General features: G+C 45.4%; 2 protein-coding genes across 7 annotated transcripts in view; one reads left to right on the top strand and one right to left on the bottom strand.

The window, feature by feature from the left end:
* RAB3IL1 (RAB3A interacting protein like 1) overlaps positions 1–3,972 on the top strand; it is a 33,629-nt gene extending 29,657 nt beyond the window's left edge. For all 5 annotated transcript variants that reach the window (XM_083624301.1, XM_083624300.1, XM_083624299.1 and 2 more), the window contains one exon: positions 63–3,972. In XM_083624301.1, coding sequence (XP_083480427.1) covers positions 63–145 — 83 coding nt within the window. In that variant the 3' untranslated portion in view covers positions 146–3,972. The remainder of the gene's footprint in view (positions 1–62) is intronic.
* LOC310767399 (eosinophil peroxidase-like) lies at positions 2,211–26,461 on the bottom strand. Of its 2 annotated transcripts, XM_083624271.1 has the most exons (18): positions 26,426–26,461; positions 23,620–23,719; positions 22,962–23,055; positions 22,618–22,793; positions 22,393–22,525; positions 20,548–20,677; positions 19,890–20,096; positions 18,804–19,164; positions 17,862–18,022; positions 15,438–15,696; positions 13,999–14,169; positions 13,621–13,858; positions 10,475–10,686; positions 9,645–9,809; positions 8,482–8,613; positions 6,962–7,058; positions 4,988–5,093; positions 2,211–4,944 (listed from the first exon to the last, which is right to left on the bottom strand). In XM_083624271.1, exons 2-17 carry the CDS (start codon positions 23,687–23,689, stop codon positions 5,000–5,002), a joined length of 2,700 nt encoding a protein of 899 aa, XP_083480397.1. In that variant the 5' UTR covers positions 23,690–23,719; positions 26,426–26,461; the 3' UTR covers positions 2,211–4,944; positions 4,988–4,999. The 2 variants fall into 2 exon arrangements, with proteins under 2 accessions (XP_083480397.1, XP_083480396.1); XM_083624270.1 differs by having other exon boundaries at positions 2,211–5,093.
* Positions 26,462–27,892: the final 1,431 nt, after the last annotated feature.

Genomic DNA, 27,892 nt, shown 5'->3' with positions numbered 1-27,892 from the left:
GTCTTCTACTTTATGGCTCTCTCTGGTGCTTCACTCTCCCCTCTCTCTCTCTCCCCTTGCAGTGGAATTGATGTACTGGGAAATCATGCGTCTCAGAAAGGAAATGTCCATAGCTAAGCTGGGGTTCTTTCCCAGTGAGATGTAGCTGAGGACTGGAAAGGCATCACCTTACCACTACTCCGCCAGGCAGCTATAGGGCTTGACCCAGCACATCTCCTGGTGCTGGCAGGATATAAACTGAAGCTGCCTGATGTAAACGGAAGAGATAAGAAGCACAGATTTCCCCATTGCATTATCTGCAGAGCTTCCTGACAGTGCTTAGCCTGATGCGAAGTGGCCAAGGGACCAGCCCTTCTGTGGCTCAACTGAATGAAGTTGTCTCTGGACTCCTCCCTTCCCCTGTCTCTATGCATTCCACAGCCATTATATATCAAGTCTTCTTCAAAGATCTGCTTCTGCAGGTTCTGAGGCCATGGCTGGCCCTTGGGCTCGTTATCTGCTTGCTGCTCTGCAATGCAAATGTAGCTGGGCATTCCCGCACAACAGAAAGAGAGAGAGATTTGGACTCTTCCACGCAGCTGCCAACTCCAATCGCGACTGGGCACAGGGGTGTCAGTGCTGTACGGTGGCCTTGTTTGATGGCCTCTACGTGTGTGTTCTTCCAGTTGTTTCCCAGGCAGCTCTCCTCCTGAGGAGCCCGCAAGAGTCAGCCGGGGGCTGATTTCTATTTATAGCTCAGAGTTTGCCGTTTGGTTGTGTGACAGATCCGATACCTTGCTCTGTGTAGGCAGGCATCTGTTCTAGGCCAAAACTCTGGCTGGAGCCTCACTTGTGATGTAAAAGTGGGGAAATTGCATAACAGGCAGTGCCCACAACCACATTGAGGTCAGCTGCGCGAGACCGCAGATGCTTTTGCTCCCACTCTACAGGCCAGACAGTTGGCTGCTGCCACATTAGTTTTCTAGGGAGCAGCTGTCCTCAGCTGACACCCTCCTCCCCACAGGCTCCTTCACTGTGCTTTGTTGCAGTCCAAACGACACTCTTGTGGTATTTTGTGCAACACATTTCAGCTCCGCTCCAGCTTCCCATTTGGTGCTTGCGTCTGCCTTGACAGTATTATAGACTCTTGCGTGAAACATTCTCTCTTTTGCTTCATTCACGTTGGAGCTTAAGAAGGACATCTTGAATATTCTGGCACAATTTTGGGGTTTGTACAGCTCAGCCTTCCCCAACCTAGCACTCGCCAGAGGTTTTGGGCTGCACCTCTCATCATCCCTAGGAAACACAGCCTATGGTGAAGGATGATGGGAGTTGAAGTCCGACCACAGACTGGGGGACACCATGTTCACCACCCCTTGTGTGCATGCTGCATTTATATTTTTTTAAAGGGGATGGGGGATGGGGATAATATTCGGATTCAAGTGATACAAATAAATTTTGGCCCCTAAATTGTTTTGGTACTGTAAAAAAAAAGAACCACACTTGATTCTGAATTTGTAAATCAGAGTTGGAAGACCTGTTGAATGTTGACAGAAGTGAAAAGTCTTCCTCACTTAGCTTTTGATACGATTTTTTTTAATGGGAAGGGGAGAATGAGGCTTATCTTTTGGATGCTGTGCCTGATTTCTAAAATGGGAGCGGCTAGGGTTGTGCTCTAGCTGGAAGAAGCATCCTCTGCCCGGAGAGCCATTTCCTCCTATTCCCAGGCAAATGGGAGGCTGGTTGGTGGCTGCTCAGTAGTGAAGGGGAGGTGCTCTGCCCATGCTGGAAAACGCTCACTATGCTATATTCCACAGATGAGCTCTGGCACTGAGAACGGGGCTTCAGCGGTGAACCCTGGTATCTGTGAAGCCCTGACAGCATCCATGGCCAGAGCATCTCACTATAAATACAATGAAGTACATTTAAATCATCTTGGCCATAGCGAGTGGTTGCATCATCACCTCTAGTTCCATTAGGTTGAAGCTACTGGCTGGTGCTAAAACGTCTTCAACACCCCAGTGCTGCTGGTTGCCCCATGATGCCTGCACTGTACGCCTGGCTTTGTGTGATCTTGTGACTGGCAATCCCAATTCCACTCCCTGGAGGAGGAGCACCATATCTGCTTTCATAGGAAAGAATCGCCTGCCTTTTGGGATTGTGTGCAATGGAGAGCACTTTTTGGTATCATTGAAGTAAATGCCTTTTCTTTCTTTCCTTTCCTTTTGAGCGCAGTATCTCCTTAGTATTACAGGTAAGTGGCTGTCCTATTAGACCTCGATGGCTGGAGGAGAATTGTGGGTTCCCTTCCACTTGGCTGCTCAGTAGCCCAGGGCTTGGTTTCATCTTGATCATATGTAGTAGCACTTGCATGCTAAGGATTATAGTAAATATATATATATATATATAAATATATATATGTAACTTAAAAAGCTATTCTCCCCAAAGATGTATCTGGGAGAAAATATTATTGGAATTTATGCTTACAGGAGAAAATGTTGCAACAACACTTGCCTCTTCCTGCTTTAGACAAGGCTTTAGACAAGGCTTGCCATAAGTGAAAGGACAGCTTCTCGAAGGATCCTCTTGACCTTGTTCTCAGCCTTCTGCTCCTCACCTCTGCAGGGATGGTGAACTGCCAAGCAGGTTTACATCCAGCAAATCTTGAAATGGCAGAATTCCTAGTACCATGGTCTGCTTCCCATTTCCTTGCCTGCGTTTGTGTTTGTGGAGGGGTTTAGCCCTTATTTCCTACAGCTAATTTCACTGTGAACATTAAATCCTTGATTCAGTAAGAGAGGATTCCCATACTATGCTCCACAGGGCAAGCTGTGACCCTCCAGATATTGCTGGACTACAGCACCCATCATCCTTGCCTATTGGCCATGCTGGCTGGAGCTAATGGGAGTTGGAGTCTTCTACAAATGATCAAACCAGGCCAGCTCCCGGTTAATGACAGTCTACATGCTGCTTTGCACATTATGGCAAGCCACAGACTGACTTACCATGACCACTTGAACGTGATGGCTCCCTGAGAAGAGCTCGCACCTGCTTTGCTCCTCCCTAGACTGCTTAGGTCAACATGTGACAGCAGTTAAGCCAAGGTTTGGCCTTCGTGGGATCCTGAGTAAGGTCTCATTCCCTTAACTGCAATCTGTAATTGTAGGACAAAACTTGGCTTCTGATTGTAGCTAGGTGAAGAGCCCAGGATCTGATGACATGCTAAGCCAGACTCTGCAAAAGTGACCTAAAAAACCCCCCAGGAAGGAGCAAAGCCTAAGCACCAGCATGTTCATGTTAAGTCATGGTTTTGCTTAGTGTGATGGGCAAGCTCTCAGTGCCTCTCCAAGAAAGAGTTCTGCTCCAGGAGAAGCATTCAGTCACGCATCATCTCCACACCTTGAAAAGCATAATTATTAGTTGCCATATTTCTTCTATCATAGAAAGACTTCCCATACTATCTCCCTGGTTTTTGCTGCAGCAAATAAGGAGTGCTGTCTGGAAATTCCTTACAATAAACAGACACTGCTCTACTGGAAGCAGGTAATGACATTGGAAGCTGCCTACTATTGAGTTTGGCCTGTGCTCCACCTAGCTCAAAGTTGTCTGCATGTGGCTCTCCTTGGTCTCCGTTTAATGGGTCAGATGCTGTAAGTGGGAGTCCCGTCAATTCTAACAATGATGATAAATTTATTGAAGAGCCTGGCTTTCTGAATTCATCCACCACTCACAGCCACTCTCTCCAAACTGCTGGAGGAAGCACCTGTTTTGCTTCCTGTCTCTTACGGGAAGGGGCAACTGCTGAGCTGTTCTCTTGGCTGCTTTATTATCTCCTTACTCACATTTTCATATTTTAATAAAATATACTGATCTCTATTTAATAAATAGACTGCAGTACTGACAGTGAGGCTGGTTCTTATTGCCTTTGGGCTGTTTTATTCCTTTTGAAGCCTGCATGTATTCCAGCTGCAAAATAAACAGCACATTTTCAAAGCAGAGTTCATTGTATTTCTCTCCCCACCCCCTACGAAGATTAATTCTTAAAACTTGTATGAGACGATTTTAGCTTCCTGTAGGGAAGAGGTGTGCCCAGAATTAACTCTAGCACACACTAAGCTTGGATCACCATCGGTTTGTGTCAGGATTACCTGCCACCTGGGCCTTGAATAGATTAAGCGGTAATTAACCAAGGATAGGAACTGCCAAGCTCAGGCTGAGATTTCAAAGGCCTGTTGGGTCCAGCTGGCAAACAAACACAGATACTTCTTTCCTGCCTTGTTCGTGGCTAGACAAGCAGCCAAGGAGCAAAGTAGACGAATGGACATTTGTAATGCAACATTGACAGTATAAAAATAAGTAGTCTCAGGTGTTTGCTTTTGGAACTGAGGAATGACACCAACAGATGTGGCACTGCTTAACTCTTGAGATGGGACATGTGGTTCTCCAGATGGCTTTGGACTTCACCCCCCATCAGCCCCAACCAGTATGGCCAACTGTTAGGGATGATGGGAGTTGTAGTCCAACAGCTTCGGGAATGTCACAAGTTCCCCACCAACCATTTCTTCTGCTTCAAGTTTCCTCGTGGACATACTCTACTGCACGTGCATTGGAACCCTGATGCGGATAAGCAAACTCGTGTCTGGGTGAGAGGAAATTGCTTCCTTTCATAAAAAAAACCCCTCCTGATATGACCCCAATCTATTTGCAGATATTTTCTAACCAAGTGTTGCCAGTATATGCTTCTCCCTAGGGCCAGTCCTAGAGGGCTACCTGCCTCGTCCTCCTCCAATCATGCCATGGTCTGTGCCCAGAGCATCCAGCGAAGCCCCTAAGTTCGACCAATCTTCAGTGGTCAAATCTTCTTTGCAACCCTCCAGAAAGATGGGGAGGAAGGGCATTCTCTAGAAATTATTTGGCAAGAATGATTTGAGAAATCTTTAAACTTGAAAATAATACTAATTCAGAGCCACAGTGGTTTGGGTTCCTGAGATGCAAGGCCTGGAAGAGAACTTGGGGAGAGCTAACTGGAGTCAGGATTCTGGCCTTCTTTGGAACAATCCTGGGGACAGCGACTCTCTCTAGAAAGGGAGACCTCCTCCTTGCTCCTGAAGCACCTAGGAAGCAAAGAGCAAAACAAATGGTCACGAGTGCTGAAGGGGCAGGGCAGGCTCTTCAAGCAGCATGGGGCTGGAGACTAGAGAACAGGGGCCATCTTCAGTTCTTGAATCAGCTACACATTTGGAGCAGCTCAGTCTGCAGGAAGTTGTTGTGAAAGAAGAGATCTTTACCAAAGGAGGAAAGACACACTTGTGAGTCAGAGGTGCAGACTCTGTTGCCCTTGGGATGCTGCTAGAGTCCAGCTCCCATCATTCCAGGTTGCTGGCTAGGGCTGCTGGGAGTTGGACCACAGCTTCCCCACCCCTGCTGGAAGTGCTGGCATGGAGAGATAATAGATGTGGGTGTCACTAATGCACACAGAGGTGAAGGCATGGGACAGCACACTCTGGGCTGAAGGTGGTATAAGCTGTTGGGCTTGGCCCTTAACGTTCCAAAGGGGAAACTAAGAATCATAACACAGTATGTTACATAGTTGTGCTATTAAGGCAGGGCACTAGGTGTTGGATTTCCAACCCACAGCAGCCCCAACCAGCAGAACTAATGGTCAGGGGTGATGGGAGTTGCAGCTTGGCAATGTTGGGAGAGCCACAGGGGCCCCACCACTGACTTGGTGGGGCAAACAAGCCTATAGCTGCAGTGCAACCCTGCATTTCAGAAGAGAACACTTGCAGTTAATCCAAAATGTACAGAACTGTAAAACATTTTGCAGTGGTAAAGCTCTTTGCAAATAGTAAAAAAAAAAACCCAAATAAACAGCAAATGTCAAGAGGAGTCCCCACCTCCGGATAGCTGTAGTTGTATAGTGAGCCACTCTGCATTTCACAACTTAAATGAGTGAAGAATGAGCTGTGATGTGTCTTAATACTTGTTTTATGCATAGCCTTCTCTTTTTGGAGGATTAGAAATTTAGTAAATAATAGCAAAAAATGCCTTTTAAACTGTGTTTAGGGGGTGTTGTCTTCCATTGTGATTATGATATTATGGATGAAAAGCGGTATAGAAAAAAGAAAGAAAGAAAGCTCCATTGTATTAGAAGTAGAGCCATCACTGTATCAGGGCAATAAAACTTTCTGAGGTTCCATTCAAAGGATTTCTACACACAGGTGCTTTACTCCACTCCTGCTCTTAGGAGCGAACACCTTCGTATTAGGAGAAACATACAGGTGTTGTTCCACACAGAAGTCAGCCTATATCTCCATGTGTCTCTCCACATGATGGAGGACACATGATGTGGATTATATTGTGCTCTGGTTCCCTACCTCTTTGCAGGAGACAGCCAATGAGATGCAGCAGGGATTTTTAAAACCCTCCTCTTTAAGTAAAAGTGACCAAAGTGTGTGTGGGGAGGAGAGATGTGGCAATCAGGTGGCAACCAGACATATAGCTTTGTACCTCAGGTTGCACTATATAAACACACTTCTGTAACTAGGAATTTAGTTCTACTGACATGCATGTGACTTGGGAGAAAAACAAGAATAATATTGGATGTAAGTACATGCAAGCTGCAGCAATATTCAATGACTTTCCCATCCTCTTCCCTGGCCTTCAAGGATTCATCTAAACTAGGGAGAATGTATCCCCAACACATGGAGTGGGGAAGCACAAACCCCTCGTGCTTTCCTGAAACAGCAGAAGAGGCCAGAGGTCCATTTGTGCACTTGGAAAAGTTACGTGAGCAGAGAATTGAAAAGAGAAGAAACCCAAAGGCCACAAGAAACCTTCACAGGGCCAACCAAAATATTACAAAGTTGGTCCTACTGAATCTATTACTTCACTTTGGATTTTTCCCTCTAAGTGGGCCAATGCGACTACATACATTTTTTTAAAGGAAGAAAACATTTCCAGAGCTTTAATTCAGCCATACCTTCTATGCAGTGCCACAGCTACAGCGATGAGAGAAATAGCTCCAGCCACAATAGCTGCAGCTGCAGCCAATGAAGTAACAGTGACTCCTTGGCCCCCTAGGACAGAAAACAGCAGCGCTTTTAGGGCAGATCTCACGTGTCTTGCAGAACCTGTGGTGCGACTGCCTTTGGAAAACTGTACGGTCTGGTCACCTCACCTCAAAAAGGATATTATAGCATTGAAAGAGGTTCAGAAAAGGGCAATCAAAATGACCAAGGGGATGGGGCGACTCCCCTGTCAGGAAAGGTTGCAGCGTTTGGGACTTTTTAGTTTAGAGGAAAGGTGAGTAAGAGGCGACATGACGGAAGTTTATAGAATTATGCATGCCATGAATAGAATGGATAGAGAAAAGGTCTTCTCTCATAACACTAGATCTCATGGGCATCCAATGAGGCTGAAGGTTGGAAGATTTGAGAAAGATAGTAAGGTAAAGGTAAAGGGACCCCTGACCATTAGGTCCAGTCATGGCCAATTTGGGTTGCGGCGCTCATCTCACTTTATTGACTGAGGGAGCCGGCGAACCAGCATGACTAAGCCGCTTCTGGCGAACCAGAGCAGTGCACGGAAACGCCGTTTACTTTCCCCCTGGAACGGTACCTATTTATCTACTTGCACTTTGACATGCTTTTGAACTGCTAGGTTGGCAGGAGCTGGGACTGAGCAACGGGAGCTCACCCCGTCACAGGGATTCAAACCGCCGACCTTCTGATCAGCAAGTCCTAGGTTCTGTGGTTTAACCCACAGCGCCACATGCGTCTTGAGAAAGATAAAAGTACTTAATTCATGCAGCACATAGTTAAACTACTTCCCACAGGAGGCAATGATAGTCACCAACCTAAATGGATTTAAAAGAAGATTAGACAAATTCATGGAAGAGAGAGGGCTATTGGCGCCATGATGGCTCTGCTGGGCCTCCGCAGTTGGAGGCAGTAATGCTTCTGAATGCCAGTTCTGGAAACCGCAGGAGGGGTAAGGGCTCAGGTCCTGCTTGTGGGTTTCCCAAAGGCATCTGGTTGGCCACTGTGAGAACAGGATGCTGGACTAGATGGGACATTGGTCTAATCCAGCAGCTTCATCTAACCTTAAAAGTGGGCAGAGCAACAAAAGTAAAAATCCCCTGTTTCTGTGCACACTAACGCATATCTTTCTATCCTTCAGACAAGCAAAAGGCATCATCCGTGTTCAAGGGGAGACGTGTGGTGTGGGGGGAGTCTTGAGGGCTAGAAAGAGAAGCTGGGGGGCCCCCAGGCCTACAGTTTACCACCCCTATGATGGAGGAAGACTCCAGGAATGACTCTTTTAGTTCCAAGTATAAGATTGAGCGATCAAAGCAATGAGATAAGGGAGAAACGCAGCTTGAATAAGGATGCTGACATCTCCCAAACCCTTCCAATTGGCTTCTCCCAGTGAGGAAATGAGGTCAAGGGCTTTGCTAGACCTTCTGGCTTCCTCACAGCCTGGTCCCTCGACCCAACCTACCAATGCAGGTGGTGCCATCCTGAGACGGAATCAGGGAGCCCCGACAGGCACATTTGAAGCTCCCAGGTATGTTCACACAAATCTGCAGAGAGGGGCAGGGATTCTCTTGGCTGTGCTCGCATTCATTGATGTCTAAAATGACAAGAAGGGGGTGGGGGGGCAAAGAGAAAGGAAATGCTTAGAGCAGCCCCTGCAGCATGAATGAAAAAAATGAAACTCACGGAAAGAAAATGTCCAAAATTCCTGATTTCCTGACATAGGACTAGCATCTCTAGAGCCTCCTTATTTGAGCCTCTCATCAAAGATAGACTTCTGTACTTAATAATAATAATAATAATAATTTATTGTGTGGCTCCCAACAGAATATTAAAAATGCGATAAAACATCAAACACTAAAAACTTCCCTAAACAGGGTTGCTTTCAGATGTCTAAAGTCAGATAGTTCTTTATTTCCTTGACATCTGGTGGGAGGGCGTTCCACAGGCTGGGCGCCACTACCGAGAAGGCTCTCTGCCTGGTTCCCTGTAACCTCATTTCTCGCAGTGAGGGAACTGCCAGAAGGCCCTCGGAGCTGGACCTCAGTGTCCAGGCTGAATAATGGGGGTGGAGACGCTCCTTTTCTCAGTTGCAGTGCTGGATTGACACACAAACTAAGTAAGCCACTGTTTAGGGCCTCGGATTACTAGGGGGCCTCTAAGCACACACAAAATACTAAATTTCAAGTTTCACATAATTGGCTAATAATAATAGAACAATAATTATTACAACGCTTATTAAAAGCATTGCTATAGGGCCTCTTAAATGCAACAAGGCGTTGATCTGGGCGTGATTAGCAGTGTGACCTGGAGGAGTTGGACAACGGTTTCTGTGACCACCACCGCAACACACAAGTGTCAGAGGTGCAAGCCAAGCATGTGTATGGATACACTTGTAAGGCCAAGTCTTACATACAGATTTGACAAGAAATCTGCCTGCAGTGTATGTCACACATCTATGTGGGAAGGGGATAGCAAAGCTGTAAATAAAGGTGGGAAATGGGCATGAGATAAAAAGTGGCAAGGAGTGAGGCTGAAGAGGGGTGGCGTCATTGTGGTTGTTTTTTTAAAAAAGCATGACATTCTTTATACATGAGTCCCCAAGGCTCTTCCTGTGGTAGGTCTTACCTCTGCAAACAGGCAACACAGTGCTCCACTCTCTGTCCTCAACATTGCAGGTTATAGAGGAAGGACCCTCCCGAATGTAGCCAGGCCAACACTCAAAGAACACCGAGGCTTTGCACTGGACATAGTGGGCGCCTTCAACCAGAGGGACCGGCCCACAAGGTGTGTCTGTGGAGAGAGAAGAAGAACAGAGCAGAAGGACTTCCTAGGAAATGCACCAGTTTGAAAGCTGCACAATTCCCAGATGCAGGCCTCTTAATGTTCCATGTTCCCAAATGGGAATGAGTGAATATTGCAGGAGGGGAGGAGAAGGGAAAAACAAAGAGAGGACTTCTTCTGGATAGGGCAGGGCAGTGTGTGCATAGTTGGTTGTGAACACACAGAACACAACAGATAATGACTGCCTATGTGTGAAATTAACAATTTTTCAAAACGCAGCTTTCCCAAGTTACTGTTTACACAGGCACAGTGACAAACGTCCGGGCTGTGGTAGGTGTATTAGGAATTTATTACTAGCTTTATTATAAAGGCACTAACTGTAATAAATTTACATTTATTATCAGTGCTTTTTTCTGGGAGTACTCAAGTGTATGCAGTACTGGCACATTTTATTTTTTCAAATGTTAAAAAGTGTGGCACTTACTGTAACAACATGGTGAGTACCACCTTTCCGTAAAAAAATCCTACAGCAGTTTACATAAAGGAAAGCATGCAATATATATATAAAAGTTATACACCCGCCTCCCATCCCTGAGACTCCTGAAGGTGGCTGAGAACAGGCTTTCAAACCCTCTGTGAACTGTGTTCTGTGTTGTGGGCACTCCAGGTTCTACCTGCCGAATCTTCCCTCCATGCGGTCAGGTCCACCCTTGGAATCTGGGAGCTCTTGCAAGACACAAAGTCACTGGGGAAGTGACTGGTTGAGAAGACGTCCGCAGGGAGGTGGTGGAGGTGGGTGTTGTCGCAGAGGATCTGGAACAAAGTCACCTTTGCTAGCTCTTCCCTCTGGCGAGGGGTGAACACTCCTTCATTCTCCCACCAGAACCTGCAAAAGAAAAGAGGGCAGGGGGAGCAAAAGCCTGTTCATGAATACCTTATCTGGCTGAATTCATTTATTTCCTGCAGTGCTTCCTGCTATTGAATGTAGCCAGAAGATAAGGAAATGTATAGGAAGGAAGGAATCTTTCCCTCACCCTGCACCCTGCCCCAAGTTTGAAATCGAGAAGTCAGTCATGTGGATTGTGTAGATGGCGTTAATGCCACAGTGAACAGTGAACCCTATTTGTGAACCCTATTTGTGGAATGGTCTGCCAGGATCAGGCAGCAAACCAGTCCAGCAAAAAACCCATTAACTCTAAGCATATATCCCACACCTTTCACGATCTCCAGTCTAGTTTTGTATTTCTCACAGAGGGGGCTAAAGAGCTGTGTTTCGGGCTTGGCTGTACCATTTCAGACTGCGGGGGTGTTCATACAGCTGAATAATCATCCCACTACACTTAGTATAGTTAAAGCCATGGTTTTCCCAGTAGTGATGTATGGAAGTGAGAGCTGGACCATAAAGAAGGCTGATCGCCGAAGAATTGATGCATTTGAATTATGGTGCTGGAGGAGACTCTTGAGAGTCCCATGGACTGCAAGAAGATAAATGCATCCATTCTTAAGGAAATTAGCCCTGAGTGCTCACTGGAAGGACAGATCATGAACCTGAGGCTCCAATACTTTGGCCACCTCATGAGAAGAGAAGACTCCCTGGAAAGGACCCTGATGTTGGGAAAGATGGAGGGCACAAGGAGAAGGGGACGACAGAGGCCGAGATGGCTGGACAGTGTTCTCAAAGCTACGAACATGAGTCTGACCAAACTGCAGGAGGCAGTGGAAGACTGAAGTGCCTGGCGTGCTCTGGTCCATGGGGTCACAAAGAGTCGGACACGACTAAACGACTAAACAACAACACTTAGAAAACTAGGTGCCAGGAATAAGGAAAAGGTAGAAAAACACTGCTAACAACAAGGCCAATGGAAGTGATGATATTCCAGCTGAACTTTTTAAAATTTTAAAAGATGATGCTGTTAAGGTGCTACACTCAATATGCCAGCAATTTTGGAAAACTCAGCAGTGGCCAGAGGATTGGAAAAGATCAGTCTACATCCCAATCCCAAAGAAGGGCAGTGCCAAAGAATGCTCCAACTACCGCACAATTGCGCTCATTTCACACGCTAGCAAGGTTATGCTTAAAATCCTACAAGGCAGGCTTAAGCAGTATGTGGACTGAGAACTCCCAGAAGTGCAAGCTGGATTTCAAAGGGGCAGAGGAACCAGAGACCAAATTGCAAACATGCACTGGATTATGGAGAAAGCTAGAGAGTTCCAGAAAAATGTCTACTTCTGCTTCACTGACTACACAAAAGCATTTGACTGTCGACCACAACACACTATGGCAAGTTCTTAAAGAAATGGGAGTGCCTGATCACCTCATCTGTCTCCTGAGAAATCTCTATGTGGGACAAGAAGCTACAGTTAGAACTGGATATGGAACAACTGACTGGTTCAAAATTGGGAAAGGAGTACGACAAGGCTGTATATTGTCTCCCTGCTTATTTAACTTATATGCAGAATTCATCATGCGAAAGGCTGGACTGGATGAATCCCAAACTGGAATTAAGATTGCCGGAAGAAATATCAACAACCTCAGATATGCAGATGACACAACCTTGATGGCAGAAAGTGAGGCGGAATTAAAGAACCTTTTAATGAGGGTGAAAGAGGAGAGCGCAAAATATGGTCTGAAGCTCAACATCAAAAAAACGAAGATCATGGCCACTGGTCCCATCACCTCCTGGCAAATAGAAGGGGAAGAAATGGAGGCAGTAAGAGATTTTACTTTCTTGGGCTCCATGATCACTGCAGATGGTGACAGCAGTCACGAAATTAAAAGACGCCTGCTCCTTGGGAGAAAAGCAAGGCAAACCTAGACAGCATCTTAAAAAGCAGAGACATCACCTTGCCAACAAAGGCCCATATAGTTAAAGCTATGGTTTTCCCAGTAAAGAAGGCTGATCACTGAAGAATTGATGCTTTTGAATTATGGTGCTGGAGGAGACTCTTGAGAGTCCCATGGACTGCAAGAAGATCAAACCTATCCATTCTTAAGGAAATCAGCCCTGAGTGCTCACTGGAAGGACATATTGTGAAGCTAAGGCTCCAATACTTTGGCCACCTCATGAGAAGAGAAGACTCCCTGGAAAAGACCCTGATGTTGGGAAAGATGGAGGGCACAAGGAGAAGGGGACGACAGAGGACAAGATGGATGGACAGTGTTCTCGAAGCTACCAGCATGAGTTTGACCAATCTGCGGGAGGTAGTGGAAGACAGGAGTGCCTGTTGTGCTCTGGTCCATGGGGTCACGAAGAGTCGGACACGACTAAATGACTAAACAACAAAGAACCCTTCATCCTTCTGCAGATTTTAAATTGTAAGCTCATTGAGGGTAAGGATCTATTTATTTTCTGTTTATGTAGGCTGAACTTTAACCCTGTACTACCTGCTGTGGTCCTGATATGGTTGGCTACCGCCCTCCCCGTGCTTGTTAATTTGCACTGAACATGTGGGGTGGGGGTGCATTATTCAGTGATTGCATCTTTCGTTTTCATTTGCTAGGAATAACTGAATCAGTCTGTTTCTGATCCATGTCACTTCCACATGTGTTCACCCAAAAATCCTTTCTATTCCATTTCCTCATTATTCTGTGGCTTTTTGTAAACGAAAGCCCACTCCAAATTTGCAGTTAAATACACACTTGAGCATGCATTTCTAACTTATTTTGACTCTTATAGCTGACAATGGTGTCAAAACAACTGAGAAGTGTCACAGTAAGCAGATAACAAAGTTCTGACCTGCACAGTAGTCTGGGAGGTACAGATCAGGCAAGTTTCTATCTTGGAATTTGCAAAGACTACATTCCTCAAAGATTCCCTACCTGTCACCATCTCGCAGGGCCTGGAACTGCCTTCCCAGCAAGCAGGCAAGCAGTTCCCCCACTCGGGCACTAGGCAGGAGAGGTTCTGCGATGGCCCCAATCCAGACATCAATGTTCTCAGGCGTCCCATACAGCTTGAGTAGTTTGTGAGCCAGGTAGCTGCTGTTAAGGATATGCTGCAAGTCAGAGAAAGTGTGGGCCTCTGGGAGACCGCAGAACCTCCTCCAAGAGTTGTAACCTGCAGGGAACACCAGAAAATGGCATTTGAAGAGAACATCAAGTGTTAGTTCTAGAGGGAGGTGCCCTCTGCTTCTGATGACCTCTCTCTCTTTTTTTCTCTCTCTCTCCTGCCTCTACCCCTGCAGCAGTGTTACACACCTAGCAGTCCATGGTCCCGGCCTCTTTGCAGGTTCAGAGCTGCCAGGTCAAGGGACAGGGCCTTCTTGGGATGAAACAGCTTTTCTGTCAGCTCCTCTGGCATCATCTGAGTGGCTGTCTGGAGCTTTGCAAGGGTGAAGATCTCTCCACGTAGGATAGGATCGATCCCTCCTAAAGTTTGTGACAGAACTTCAAAGCCAGCGAAAGCAAACCAGCATTCAGTCTTTATGGCAAAGCTCTAGGGCAACCCCTCACACAATATTTGGCATTCTGAAGCAGATGATTCAGTAGAAAACACTGTTATTAATAATCCATGTGCACAGCCTTCTCAGCACCAGACACAACATGCAGATGTTCTGTGGGCAAGGCATTCATGACGATCAGCTTAGCAGGGGCCCTTTTCATGTGTTACACCCTGAAGCTCCTCCCCTTCTCTGTGTTACATTTGCCCCAGTTTCTAGGACAAGCAATGGCAATATGGGGTGGTGCCACAGGATGGCTGAAAGATGGCCTCCTCCCACAAGGCCCAGGGAGGCACAGAAACAAGCTGCACTCAACTGACAAGACAAAGCACCATAGGTTGAACCCTGCGGCTGACTATATTCACATAACTCAGAGGTGGAATGGCTATAAGCAGAAACCCTGGGGATTTTTAAGCCTAACAGAAATGGCACACATTTCCTTCCAGCATCTCTGAATGTTGTAACCCTGCAAGCAATTCTCTCTCGCTGCTCTCCACAGGACCATTCCTGGCCATATGTAAAGGATGCCACTCAGTCTCACATTCCCTCAAATTCCTCAACAACAGCAGAGGCTTAAAAAGAAAAAGAAAAAGTACAGACACTTTATTTAAATAACGTATTGTTTCAGGCTGTTTTTAGAATGAATAAAGGTGGTAACCCTATGACAGCCCTGTCACTCCCTTACAAGATTCCTGTCACCAGGAGGATCTCAAGGCCCCCCAAATGCACTGTGACAGGCTTCCCTAGGCCTGTTTTATCGCAAACATTCAATGAAGTCGGCTCAAGCCTGAATAAAAAATATTAAGGTCCTACTGCAGGAACTTCTAGTTGATTTTGCTGCAACGGATTAATAAGGCAGCCACACTTCTGGAATTCAGACACTCAAAAACATGATTTACTCAGCACAATCTGAGTACAATAGTTCTTAGATAAGGAATGGGGAACCATTGGTCCTCCAGATGTTGCTGGACTTCATCTCCCATCATCCCTGACCACTGGTCATGCTGGCTGTGGCTGATGAGAGTTGGGAAAACATCTGGAGGGCCACAGGTTTCCCACCCTTGCCCTAAACAATGCTGGTCTCTGGGGCAGATCTGGGTTCAATGGGACTAACACTGTGTAACTTGATAAATGATGTCACCAAAGACAACATGCCCTTTCCACCCACTCCCATCTCATGTGTTGCCAGTTCTGTACCTTCCTCGATGATCCTCCATGGGGAGAAGAATGACTGATGAAGAGATATGCTGGGGTGATTGGCATTCTCCTCAAAGTTTTCATCCAGACGGGAGAGGAAAGGATTGATGGTGACGTGGGCAAAGCGAAATGCAGCTGTGGCAAAGACATTGGAGATACGGGGGTCAACAGACTCGTCGTAACCAGAGTATGGAGGAAGGTAGGCCTCAGTGGCTTCTGGGCCAAGGATCTTTGGGACATAATCCCTCCAGTTTATAATCTACATCAAGTGAACAAACATAAAAAGGAGAAATATACTTGAGTTCAATGGGCTTTGAGCATCTAGTGAAACCAATGGATGCTATTTCTATCTGCTTTGTACCAGGCTAAGTCCAGAAGCTATGAACACTGAAAAACAAGGGGAGAGCACACCACATGGAGAAGGTAAGAGGAAAAGAGCCTTGCTCTTCCATTAGAGATGGCCATTTATTAACGGCTAATTTCCTAATTTACATATATGTAACCTATAGCATACATGGTAACTGGCTGGCTGCATTATCCTGCCGAGTAGTAAAGAGAATTTCACCACACAACAAGTGCATTCTGAGGTAAAATGGTTGTGTGCCTCCATTTTGAGTCCCTTCCTGAGCAGTGCCACTGCTACTCACTGGATGCATGGTTGCCAGAGGAAGAATCTCAGTCAAGCGGGGAACCATGGAGATGTGCAACAGGAGCAACAAACGAAAAGCATTATTTCATTTGTGCTCAGGCTAAAGTGGAGAGAAGCAGTCAAAATGGCAGCTCAGTTACAGAATTGTACCATGGAAGATACAGATTTGTTGGGAAGAAATTGCTCATTGGGCCTCAACCACTGCAGTGCAATAGATAAAAGTGTTGGGATGCATGCAAGAGGCTCAGCAATGAAGCTCACTGGTGGCTTATTCCCAGGCAATAGCTTTCGTGTTCATCCATCTCACAGGTTGGCTGTGAGGATAAACATGCTAAAATAACATTCCCTTTCCTCTGAGACTGCAAAAATATTCTGTGAGTTCTGTTCTCTAAACAATTGGGATGTCTCTGAATATTCTGTGCCACCACACTGGGTCAGCCAAACTGGTGTCAGGTGCTTCATTGCTTATTAGGATAGCATAATATTGATGACCTTTTAAAAATCATCTGGATTTATGAGAACAAAATTTCCAATAATGTTAGTGTTTCTTCTTAGGGACTTTCATATCTGGTGAAACTGAACCATGCCTCAGAGAAAACACTTGAATGGGATTTCCCCCCTTTTCCATCCCTTGCAGATGCTCTAGAAGGGAGCTTGAGTCCCAGGAGGGAGATCAGTGTCCTGCAAGTTAAAGAGTTTTTCTATTTCACTGCCAGCTGCACTTTGACCCTGGTGTTAGTTTTGCGGTTCTTGCATTTCTTCACAAGAGGCCTGGTAAGATTAGAGCGCCTCTTGTGCAAACATATCCGCCTGCATTAACATGGCTTGTTGAGTGTTTTCAGAATTACCAGCTCTTATCTGACATAAGAGCAGGTTCTGCAAAGCAAGCAAGGTGGAGCAGCGTGTGAGTGATTGGCAATAGCAGCGTATTCGGAGCCAAACTGTGACACAGAATGCAAAGCGGCTGTAGAAAACACCAGCTGCATGTTTAGATCCCCTCCATCTTCCCCATAATATCTAGTAAAATTTAGTCATGTCCTGACATCACAGCAACCGTGGTGCATTACATTGTAGAACCCTAGAGTTGGAGGGAGGGGGCCTCATTCTAGCCCAACCCTCCTAGTCCCCAAACACGACTGCCATTTTCCACGGCAGATCTACACATACTTTTCAAGTAGTTCGAAGGATTTTGTTCCAAGTAAACAAATAGGAGCATAGCCTAAAATCATTGAACTCAGTGGGAATTGATCACTGATTCAGCATACGCATTGAAAATCAATCATCTTGCGTTTACTTACCAATTATTTATCTGCATGCATAAAAATTGTAATTTTGGATAGAAACTGGGACATAATTATTTTTAAAAATCAAGTGCACATGCTAGCCTGTGTTGCAAAACACAGATACAAAATTGTTATGCTGTGTGATTTTATGACTGTTTACCCAGAAACATTCTACTTGGCAAATGTGCTTAGGATGACTGTGGACCACTTGTGATGCCATAGAAGCTGTTGGCAGCTGAATGGATATAAATGAGGACCAAGGGAAAGGCCCTATTAACCAGAAAATCTTTTCTGTGAACGGCCCTGAGACCTTCGGGTATAGGGCGGTATATAAATTCAAATAATAATAATAATAATAATAATAATAATAATAATAATAATACATACATACATACATACAATCTGGATGTTATGTATAATCTGCCCCCCAATGGGAATTGTATCCAGCCCTCTGTTGAAGGAACTAAGCAACGACATGCCTGAGGCCCTCACCTGGAGGTAGGCCCCAATGACTTTGCGAGTCTCCTGATACAGAATTTCCCCACTCCACTGGGGGTTGAGCTGGTGGAGGGTGGTAGCGATCCTGTTGCTCTCCCTCAGGAACACTGTGTGCAGGACTTGAATGCCTAAATGTTCATTGGACCGCGAGTCTCCTGGCAAGGAAGAGACCAATGCACACAGTTAATGAGACAGACGCTACACAGCCTTTGGCAGGCTTTAAGCAGCCTGCAAAAGGGGGGGGGGAGAGATGTTACATACATGTTTTGGGTGGCGGTAGCCCTGTTTTAGTATTTTCACCATTCACTTCCATCAGTGGAGGTCCCACTGATGGAATTTTGGCTCCAGATGTTTTCCCCTGATACCTTGAGGTAGAAGCCACCCATCTCCCCAGTCCCTTTTCACCTTGTTCCCAGCATCCAACAGGACTGGTATCCCTCTGAAAACTCACCCACGAAGCTCCCATATATGGACCAAGCAAACAAGTCAGTTAGGGAGGGGGCGAACCCTACAGCCTATAGGTGGTGCTATTGGACTTGTTAAACCACAAGTCAGAGAAAGCAGATCTCATTAATCCTGAAAGGCCATGCACACATTCAAGGGACTCCTGTACAAAGCTAGGAGACCCACTGCAAAGGAGAACGGGGCTCTAATTACTTTAACAGCTGCACAGAAGAGGGCATTTTGGCATCTTGTCTTGCAGGGCTGAGCAGGGGCTGCCCGTGATAAAAAATCACCTCCGTTAAAGAAGCCACACTGTTCAGCAGAGATGGGAGCCTGCGCATTCCAGATGTTGTTGGACTCCAGCTCCCATGAGTCCCCAGTCAGCATGGCCAACAGACAAATATGCTAGGAGCTGGAGTCCGTCCATGCCTGCAGGGCCACAGGTCCCCCATCCCAGCTGTATTCTCAATAACAGAGAAGCCTTCCTCTTACCTGCCACAAAGCAGGGCACGTCAGACGCATTGGCAAGGCAGGAGTCCCGCGTCAAGGCACAAGGGTTTGGGGATTTCTTCTCAGCAAAGGGCAGGAGCGGAAGGCCACCGTCGGAGAACTCCTGGTTGACAGCTAGAAGCCCCAGTGCCTGGGTGAAGTTGCGGAGCTTCCTGGCCAGCGAAACCGTGCTGCCATAGATCATGCTGCCGTCCACAAAGGAGGTGAGGCTGTTCAGCTGCTCCCGGGGCTGCAGCTGCCCCTGAAGGAAGCTGGATTGTCCACTGCCACAAGCTGGCGAAGAGCGGATGAAAGGCATGCACTTCATTGTCCCCCCACGCAGACGGAGGTCGCCAGCAGGGATCTGGCACAGGAGAAGCAGAGTGGTCAAGAAGCCCTGGGTCTGATTGACAGGCGGCCAGGAAGAATGGAGAGCTCACATTCTTTACTGAGTTTCCACAGCTTCCCACACAGAATCAGAGTCTAAAGACAGAAGTGGTTCTCCCCATGCCACACTGCACCCCGAGACAGGGACATAGCTACAGAGTGACCCAGGGGAATCTGAGCCCCCAAAATCTACTTCCCCTTCCCAGCCTTTAAAAACTATTCCTTCATTATTTATTTCCTAAACTTTGCCTTCTTGCTGAAAGACAGCAAGCTGAAATTGGCATCTCTGCATATGTATTAGCATATATAGATGATCTTAATTGGTGTGTACTCTGAGCTTTTTTAAAAAAGGACCTAGCAATGGATGGATTAATTTCAAAATGGTAGGCCTCATTATTTTTGCTTTCATGCTCAACGTGGCTGTAAAGTCACCTCATGGAATGAATTATGTTGTATAGATTTCACTTCTGGTTTTGTATTTTGCTCTGTAAGGAAGCCCTGTGGACCTGTCTGGATATGACAGTGGGGGAAAGTATTTGTGAATCCATGTACTTCTGAAACACTCTCATGGGGGTTGTGACATATATAAACCAGCTCTACTTCACATTTTGGTAAAAGGTAAAGGTGATGGTCCTTACTATTAGGAGGACTACGGTGAGTTTTCTTCTTCCTAAGTTTTTTGTTGTTCATCGGTGTCTTTACCTGGATGGGGAAGCACGGATTCCGGTTGATGCAACCATGGGAGCAGTCTGCTCCGTCCATGAAAGAAACGGTGCTGGCACTCTGGGGGGTGAGATCCATGTCGTGATCAATCCACTGGCCCCACTCCACCAGCATGTGGGTGTAGGAGCTGTCCAGGGAGATGTTCTCATTCCGTGTATGCAGGATTTCATGGGACACCTGGCGCACCTGGGAGAACAATTCATTTCAAATATGAACACTGTTGGTCTTTGTGAATAACGCAGTATATTTTTCTACTTTCTGTGGAAACGCAGTCCAAACTAGTTATGCTTTTCGTGGAAATTCTAAAAAGTTACATTTTGAGTGCGTATTTTTTGACAGTATTATGAGACATGGAATTTGCAATTGCCATGGAGTGTCTAACTTGTCAATGGGAAACTATGAAAATGTCACGTGCTCCTCACTCTTTCATGCCTTCACAGATACACTTTCCAACATTTCTGTGTAAAGACCCAGTCATGTTGGCATGTCATGCAAATCAAAGGGTGCTTTTTTAACATCTTAGTATTTATTTTAAAGCAAGCTAAGAAGGAAAGCTTTGGAGTTGTCTTATAAATCCTGTGTGAACTCTGCTATCTCCATTCATAAGAGATTCCAAGTCTTGCCTGCTGCCACATACCAAAGGCAATGAGAAGCCGTTATAGGTCTTGGATTGATTCCATCCTTTGGGTGCAGAGAAGCCATCCTCATAGTCTGCGGGCAACCAGCGGGCGTAGGCTGTGTTTGCTGCTCCCCAAAGTGGGTTCTTCCTGCAAGGGAGAATAAAATCTCATAAACTGCAGAAAATGGGCAGGTGGCATTGGGCTCACATAAGTAGAAGGGGGAGAGGGAAAATGGCTCCTGAATTATACTACTTGAGAGTGCAGATGAGGAAATCAGGGGACTGTATGGTCTTCCATATCCAAGACACTGGCTCATCGAAAGCAATAGATGTTAGGGAGAAAAAGATGTCAGCCTTTCCCTGGGTATGCCCATTCTGTATCTGCAAGTTTTTGTTTCAGTGGGAAAACTTCAGCCAAGATATCCCCTACTCACCAGAGGATTTACCAAGTGGAAACATTTTACTACCTCATCTGTGCAAACTAAAGAAGCATGGGGGACGCTTTATTTGATACAGAGGATTTCCTAAATAACAGCAAACAGGCAGCTTTCTGTGGTGTATTGATGCATAGCCTAGGACAACCATGGGAGTCGTTTGTACTGTGTGTTGGGGAGGTTTGTGAGCAGATTTTTGTGTGGTTTTAAAACTTTGTTTATTATTAAAAAAAAACATTCAGTATTGGTTTAGCACTGTATATAACCTTTATTTCAATATACTGCTATTTAGTTTTATGGAGGTATGATTGATGTTTATGTTATGTTATGATGTTTATGGAGGTATGATTCCTCACGAGTACGTGACTAAATATATATAAAAGATTACTAGCCATGTTCAAAATAAAGATGAAATTTTATGGAGGGTTGAAATTGTTAAAGGACAACTTTAAAAGGAAGGGCTGGGCTGAGATTGGGTAGTTAGATAAAGATGGTAAAATATACAGATATTTTTTGCTTCTATTTGGCAAAGGGACAATTCCCCACAGTTGGTGTTTTACATTGTTATGAAACAAAAATAGATATGTTAAGGGTTCTGCTGGCGATATCATTGTTTTCTCTGCCTTTCCCCATTCTTCCTCCTCTACCTTTCTTGATTGTTTTATAGCGTATGGCAGTATTTAGCTGATTCCAGCCTGGCTACCGTTTGCTCTGTGTATGCTAGATGTGGGGCCTATGGATCAAAAACAAAATGATTCCTTTGGAGGTCTTCTGTGGATTGTGTGTTCAACTGCTGTATCCCATGTCTTACAGCAGTATTCGCACAGAGATGTTTAACTTCCCAGCAAACGTCATGCAAGCACGTCAGAATGAAAAAAAGTTTTCTGGAATCGCTCTCTCTGTATTTGCATACAAACAAGAATTACAAAAATAAAAATCAGGAATCCCCAGTATTCTGTTTTCAAAAGAAAAGGTGACTCTGTAAAAATGCCCTGGGGGAACATCCTACTATCAGCAGAAAGTGGGGAGTGTGAAATCATCTCTATGATTTTCTCCACTACCTGCAAGACCTGTTGCAAAAAGGCGCAGCTAAATATAGCTGACTTTCTTCACAGTTTATGTTATTTAGAAAAAAAAATTATAGACTGCCCTGTCATATAAATCATTAGTAACAAAATACAGCAACATTTACAAGTACAATAAAACATAAAATGCCATAAAAAAAACCACAAAAGGATCATAAAAAAGACAGGCTTGTCCTGAAAAAAATGAAGCAACTGAAGAGGCCTCCTGGCTTAAAAAGGTCTTCAGGAGTTACTTGAAGTTAGTAGCGGGTCAAAGGGTATTTTGAAAAGTGCAATTTTGCATTTAATAATATGGCCAGTGCTTTTGCAGATTGCAGGCCTAAGGACTGGGCCAGCAGAATTACCTGTTGTTGCATCTCCCATCTATGGATCTGTACTTTTCAGTCAAACAGGTATCTGAGCACTTGATGGGCCGCAGCTGAGCAGCACAGCCAGTTACTTCTGCCAAGGTGGAGAGATCATGGCCACTTAAGACTCCTTGCAGAAGAAAAGGGAGAAAGAAGATTCTCAAGAAGGTCAGGAGGTGAAGACTGGTACTTCGCGGGCTGGGTAGTGGATGCAAGACACACCTGACATGTTGGCATAACGCTTCTCCCGCGTGTACACAAGCTGCCGAATGAGCTCCACTGTTGTGTCCATCAGCTCAGCCGCATGAACCGCCGCGTTGGTCTCTGCCTCGGGGTGCTTGAACAGGCTCAGCAGGTCGCTGGCACTGAGGGATCCCTTGGTCAGCACTGCTTTCCCTCTAGGATTTCACAGAATGAGGCATGGCTGAACGAAGAAGACCAGAAACCCCCACAAGGCCTGGGGTGTAGGCACAGCGGGGGGGGGGGGGGCAGGAGCAGAGAGCATGACAAGTAGGGAAAGAAAGATGCTCTCTCCCACCTGCATCACCTGGAAATTCATACAGTACCTGCTTCTAGAGCGATGATACGCCAAGGAGACTAGCTGCTTTGCCTGTGCCAGGGCCTCTTTCACCAATGGCCTTTCAGGTTTGCTGTCATTTTCTGAGTGAGGGAAAATAGTAGTCCCAGAATGAAAAGAAGTACAAGGGTCTGCATTGGTTTCCATGGCCCAATACAAACCTATTTGTTTTTAGGCCCAAATCAAGGTGCTTATGATTACGTTTTAAGTCCTTAATGGCCAGGGGTCAGGATACCTGAAGAGCTGCTTTCTTCCTTATGCCTCTGCCCTGCTTAGGAGATCATCTCATGAGCCTCTGCTTTGTATCCCATCCCAAACTGAAGTGCGACTGGTGAGTTTGCAGACTGCTTCTTCTCTCACCATTTTCAGATGACTACTGAAAATAACTTTATTATTCCACTGAGCTTTTAACAATTACTTGAGCCTCTCAATCCCAATGGATTTTAACCATCTGCATTTGACCTTTTGTTTACATCTGAGCTCTGGGAGCGTTTGACTGGTGCCCCTTCCTGATTTCTGCTTTTTAGGACTGGTCTTAAAAAATGGAAAGGATTTTATTTGCCAGTTTTGTAATTTTGCTTCTGACGGCTTTACAGTAAACTGAAAACTATAACCAATTAGAGCTGAAAGTGCACAGTATAAGTTACCTGCATGGGCCAGATTGGCATGAGTGCTGAATAGGGATATGACCACAATTGGCACAAGTCCAGGGAGCATCACTTGGGTTGGAAAAGCCGCCACAGAGTGCTGAGGATTGAACACATACACGGATTAATAATGGCTACAGTGCTGTGAATAAATTATCAGCAACCGCCTTTCAGATAAAATTGGTGTTTATGTAGATGATTTAAAACTTAAACATTATGCATAGATGGAAATAAGTAAGTAAAAATCAATATATGTCATCGAAAGATCCACATGCAGGTGTATGCCCTCCAGTGTGCTCTCATTGCTGTGTACAAAAAACATGAGCCACAATCCATACATGTCTACCCTACTTTTTCTTATGAAATACTTCATTTTGATGCATTTCTCTCCCAAACTAGCTTCGATCTGAACTGCAAAAAATAGTTTTAAGCCAGTAATGTGCTCACACAGCCTAAGGACAGAAACTGATCAGTAGGCTTTCTGCCTAAGAGCACTCTGGGAAAAAGTTTGTTAGCAGCTGGCAAGTGATATGCCTTATCCTCAGCAGGGGATCAGAGAAAAGATGAGCAGCCTGACTCTCCTTCTGCCTCCCAGCTCCACCCTCCAGAGAGGAAGAAGGGATCCGATTAGAGAAAGGAAATATGGCGACATCCCTGCCTGCTGCTTTAAATGTATGGTTGTGTGCGCAGCCTTCCTGAACTGCGTGTGCCCCTGCTTTTCTCTCCCTGTAACCTTTCCATATCCATTTGTGGTCCTGGTTTCACTCCCTGTAACAGTTTTCTTATCTGTTCTCTCCTGTGTAATTTGCTAGGTCAGATTGCGTTAAGGAGAGTGGATTCAGAGATCCGCACACATCACTCTTTGAAGTGCAAGGCCATCTGATTTTGATGGAATAGATTTCATTGCATCACCCTTACAAAGTTGCCCAAATATCCAGCCCTTTATCAGTGACGGTCCCTGTCATCACCTGCTTTCAGTTGAAAAAGAAGAGATTAGCAGGTAAGCTGAGGAAGCAAAATCAGCTGTTGGGGCAAAGGCAACAGGAGGGCTATGTGTCCATTACCCACTATCAGAAAGGGTTCCTATTTGCTTGAGAGATATGATAATCTTTACATAACATTCATCGCAGACAGGTTTTCCAAAGAACAGGCAGTAAATGGCAGTCAGTCAACCTATTTATTCTCCTAGAAGCCTGGTTTATTAGTGGGAATTAAGGTTGCCAAGTGACCCAACAAAAAAAAAAAAACCCCAGTTAGGCCTCCTGCACTTGTGCCTTTAGAGAGGAATGTCAGCTCCAGAAATCAGCAGCTGAACACAGCACAGAGAAGCATTATTCACCCGCCAGTGTGTGCAGATCAAACCACTGTTGAAAGCACAGGAGCAGTTTAAAAAGTTAGCAGCACTAGTAGGAATAATTAATTAAGCACATATGGAAATTAGGGTACTGCATTTTATTTTATTTTATATTTTAAATGACCTGGTCTTGAAACTTGCAATTTAATAAGCAGCACCCAAGAGATGTTATACCTTCCATAAAGGCGGGATACAGATTGCACACGCAGACGCTCTGCATGAGCTAAGAAAAGAAAGGGAATAATATTTTTTTTAAAGCGCACCCACAATTCCAGCAGGAGAGGAGGAAGAAACAGAAATACCAGGATACAGAGAAAGCAGGAACAGAAGGCAGAATGAGAAACTTTAGCTATATAAAGACTGAGATAGTGCACAGATAATGAGGTGTCCACATCCACCCCACACATTTAAAGCACATAGCTTAGCTGCAATTCCCAGCATCCTTTAACAAACTACAGTTCCCAGGATTCCTTTGCGGAGAAGCCATGCGTATTAAATGTAACAAAGAGGACGGGGCTCTTGCACCCTTCCCACTTGTGCAGCAGAAGGCATTTCAGCATGGCAAAGCTACACCTGCTACTATTCCCGCTTCTGCACAACTATTAAAGTCATACTCGCTCTAGACACTTTACTTTGGGTGACCTTACCCAAAGGAAACAAACAGCAGACATGCAGGAAGGCTGCGAGGGGCTGAAGGTGAAAGATCAGGGGCAGAAAAATACAAATGAATGTCCTCAACCAAGAAGCAATATAATCTATACCAAAAGAACAAATAAAAGGACAATGAACTGAGTAATCTGGGCTGGATCGGTATGCAATGCTGACAAAATACAGATCAGGCTGGTAGGGAAGGGAGGTTACAATAAAATGCAGCCTTCAAAGAACGGCACAGGCAGAAATTCAAAAGGTACAGCTTTCCCCAACACACAGAACAGATCCACCCAATTATTTCCACCTCTGCCCCTGTCCAGCTGGCCCATGTGTGGAGAGGTGTACAGCAGTGTGTATAGAATTTTGTGGCACACACTGATCATAACCTCGGCACAGAAGCAGACCCAGGGGCACCTCCACATGCATTGACATCTGTATCTTCCGTTTTTGCAGCACACGGACTGCCCACACTTAGGAGCCTATGTGAGCTGAAATGTACACATGTGCAGCTTTCTTTGCAGAAGTCCCAACCAAACTGTACCCTGCAAAAACTGAGAGTACAAATGGTTGGTTGAGAGTGTTTAGTCCCTTGAAGTAAGGATCAATGCACAGAGGTCAGAGATGAAGCCAGCAGATGCCACCCCAATTTTCCCTCCAAGCATAAATATTAAGATTCCTAGCACACACTATTGTGTCCATGGAAAGGAGGCATAATTTCTGCACATAACAAATGTGGGTGCTCTCACCCTATAGTTAGTCAGGCTTCTGGGGGGGCCACCCCAATGAAGCCCCTGGACTTACCACTGCTTGGTGTCCTATCGTCCATATGTCCCCCAAAGCCCCCCAAAGGCCTTGCAAGGTTTGAGTCTTTTCTCCAGCCACCTTCCTTTTATTTGCTGGCTTCTAAGGAGGCATTTCCAGAATGTTATTATCACCTTGCCAGAACAAAGCCCTTTCAAGGTAACTTCAAAGAAACCTAATTAGTTTTACAGAGCATGAGGATATTTTATCTTCTTGATATGGTCTTCTCTCTCTCTCTCTCTCTCTCTCTCTCTCTCTCTCTGGAAAACAAAGATCATCTCTTTGGAGATTGGATAAAACAATTCAAGTTAAAACAGGAGGTCCAGAAAACAGCTTCATATTTGGAAAATGCAGAACACTTTTTAACACAGTTGCTGTGATCAAATGGAAGAGGACCTCTGTGCATCCAATGCTATTTTTGCAGTGCCCTTAGTCAGCCAGCAGGGGGAGCTTTAGCCAACACAAAGGCAAACAATTACAGTGGTACCTCGGGTTAAGAACTTAATTCGTTCTGGAGGTCCGTTCTTAACCTGAGGTACCACTTTAGCTAATGGGGCCTCGCGCTGCCGCCGTGCGATTTCTGTTCTCATTCTGAAGCCAAGTTCTTAACCCGAGGTACTATTTCTGTGTTAGCGGAGCTTGTAACCTGAAGCGTCTGTAACCCGAGGTACCACCGTATTGTTTCCTAAACACATTAGGTCTCATCCTTAAGTATGGATGACAACAGAGGATTGCACACACTCAGGTTCTGCTTCCAAATTTCCCATGGGCATCCAGATGGCCACTGTGAGAACAGGATGCTGGCTTTTGGTCTTATCCAAAAAGAGCTCTCCTGGATAAGACCAAAAGCCAGCATCCTGTTCTCACAGTGGCCATCTGGATGCCCATGGGAAAGGATGCTGGCTTTTGGTCTTATCCCGGAGAGCTCTTTTTAATGTTCTTATATAGCTTAGTGCCCCCAGCATAACTCCCCCCAGCTGCCCAGGCCATACAGTGACACCCCGGAGGGCTCAAAAGTTGGCACTAGGCAGTTCTTGCACTTAATAATGCTAACCAGAAATTGGTTTTTATGCTACAAGAATCTGAGGTGCAGCCTGGCTAGGAGTGGAGATCAGCAAAATGCCAGCTGGGGTGCTGGAAAATTCAGAAACGGGAATAATGTTTGCAATACAGTGCTCAGTTCGAGAAGATACCTCAGAGGAAAGCCTTGAAGCCAAAAGATTGGGTGATTATTTACAAGTGTGGACAGCTCAGTGAGTAACGGCATGTTTGAAAGATAAAGCAAGCCCAAAATATGTGGACTGGATCCAGATTAAAGGGTAAAGGCCCATTGGCACATCTTTCTCAATCAGGAAGCCAAACATAGGTATTATGCTCAGATGAATTGCTCCACTCTTTCCCCAAACTGATTTTTTTTCCTTGCAAAAGTATTCAGCAGGCATCTTCATCTGCTCCTGTTCCTGATGC

This window comes from Podarcis filfolensis (genome assembly GCF_964270895.1).
Source record: "Podarcis filfolensis genome assembly, chromosome: 1".
In the NCBI taxonomy this organism is placed as follows: domain Eukaryota; kingdom Metazoa; phylum Chordata; class Lepidosauria; order Squamata; family Lacertidae; genus Podarcis; species Podarcis filfolensis.
Note: the sequence above shows the minus strand (reverse complement) of the source record. Positions and strands in the feature narration are given on the sequence as shown.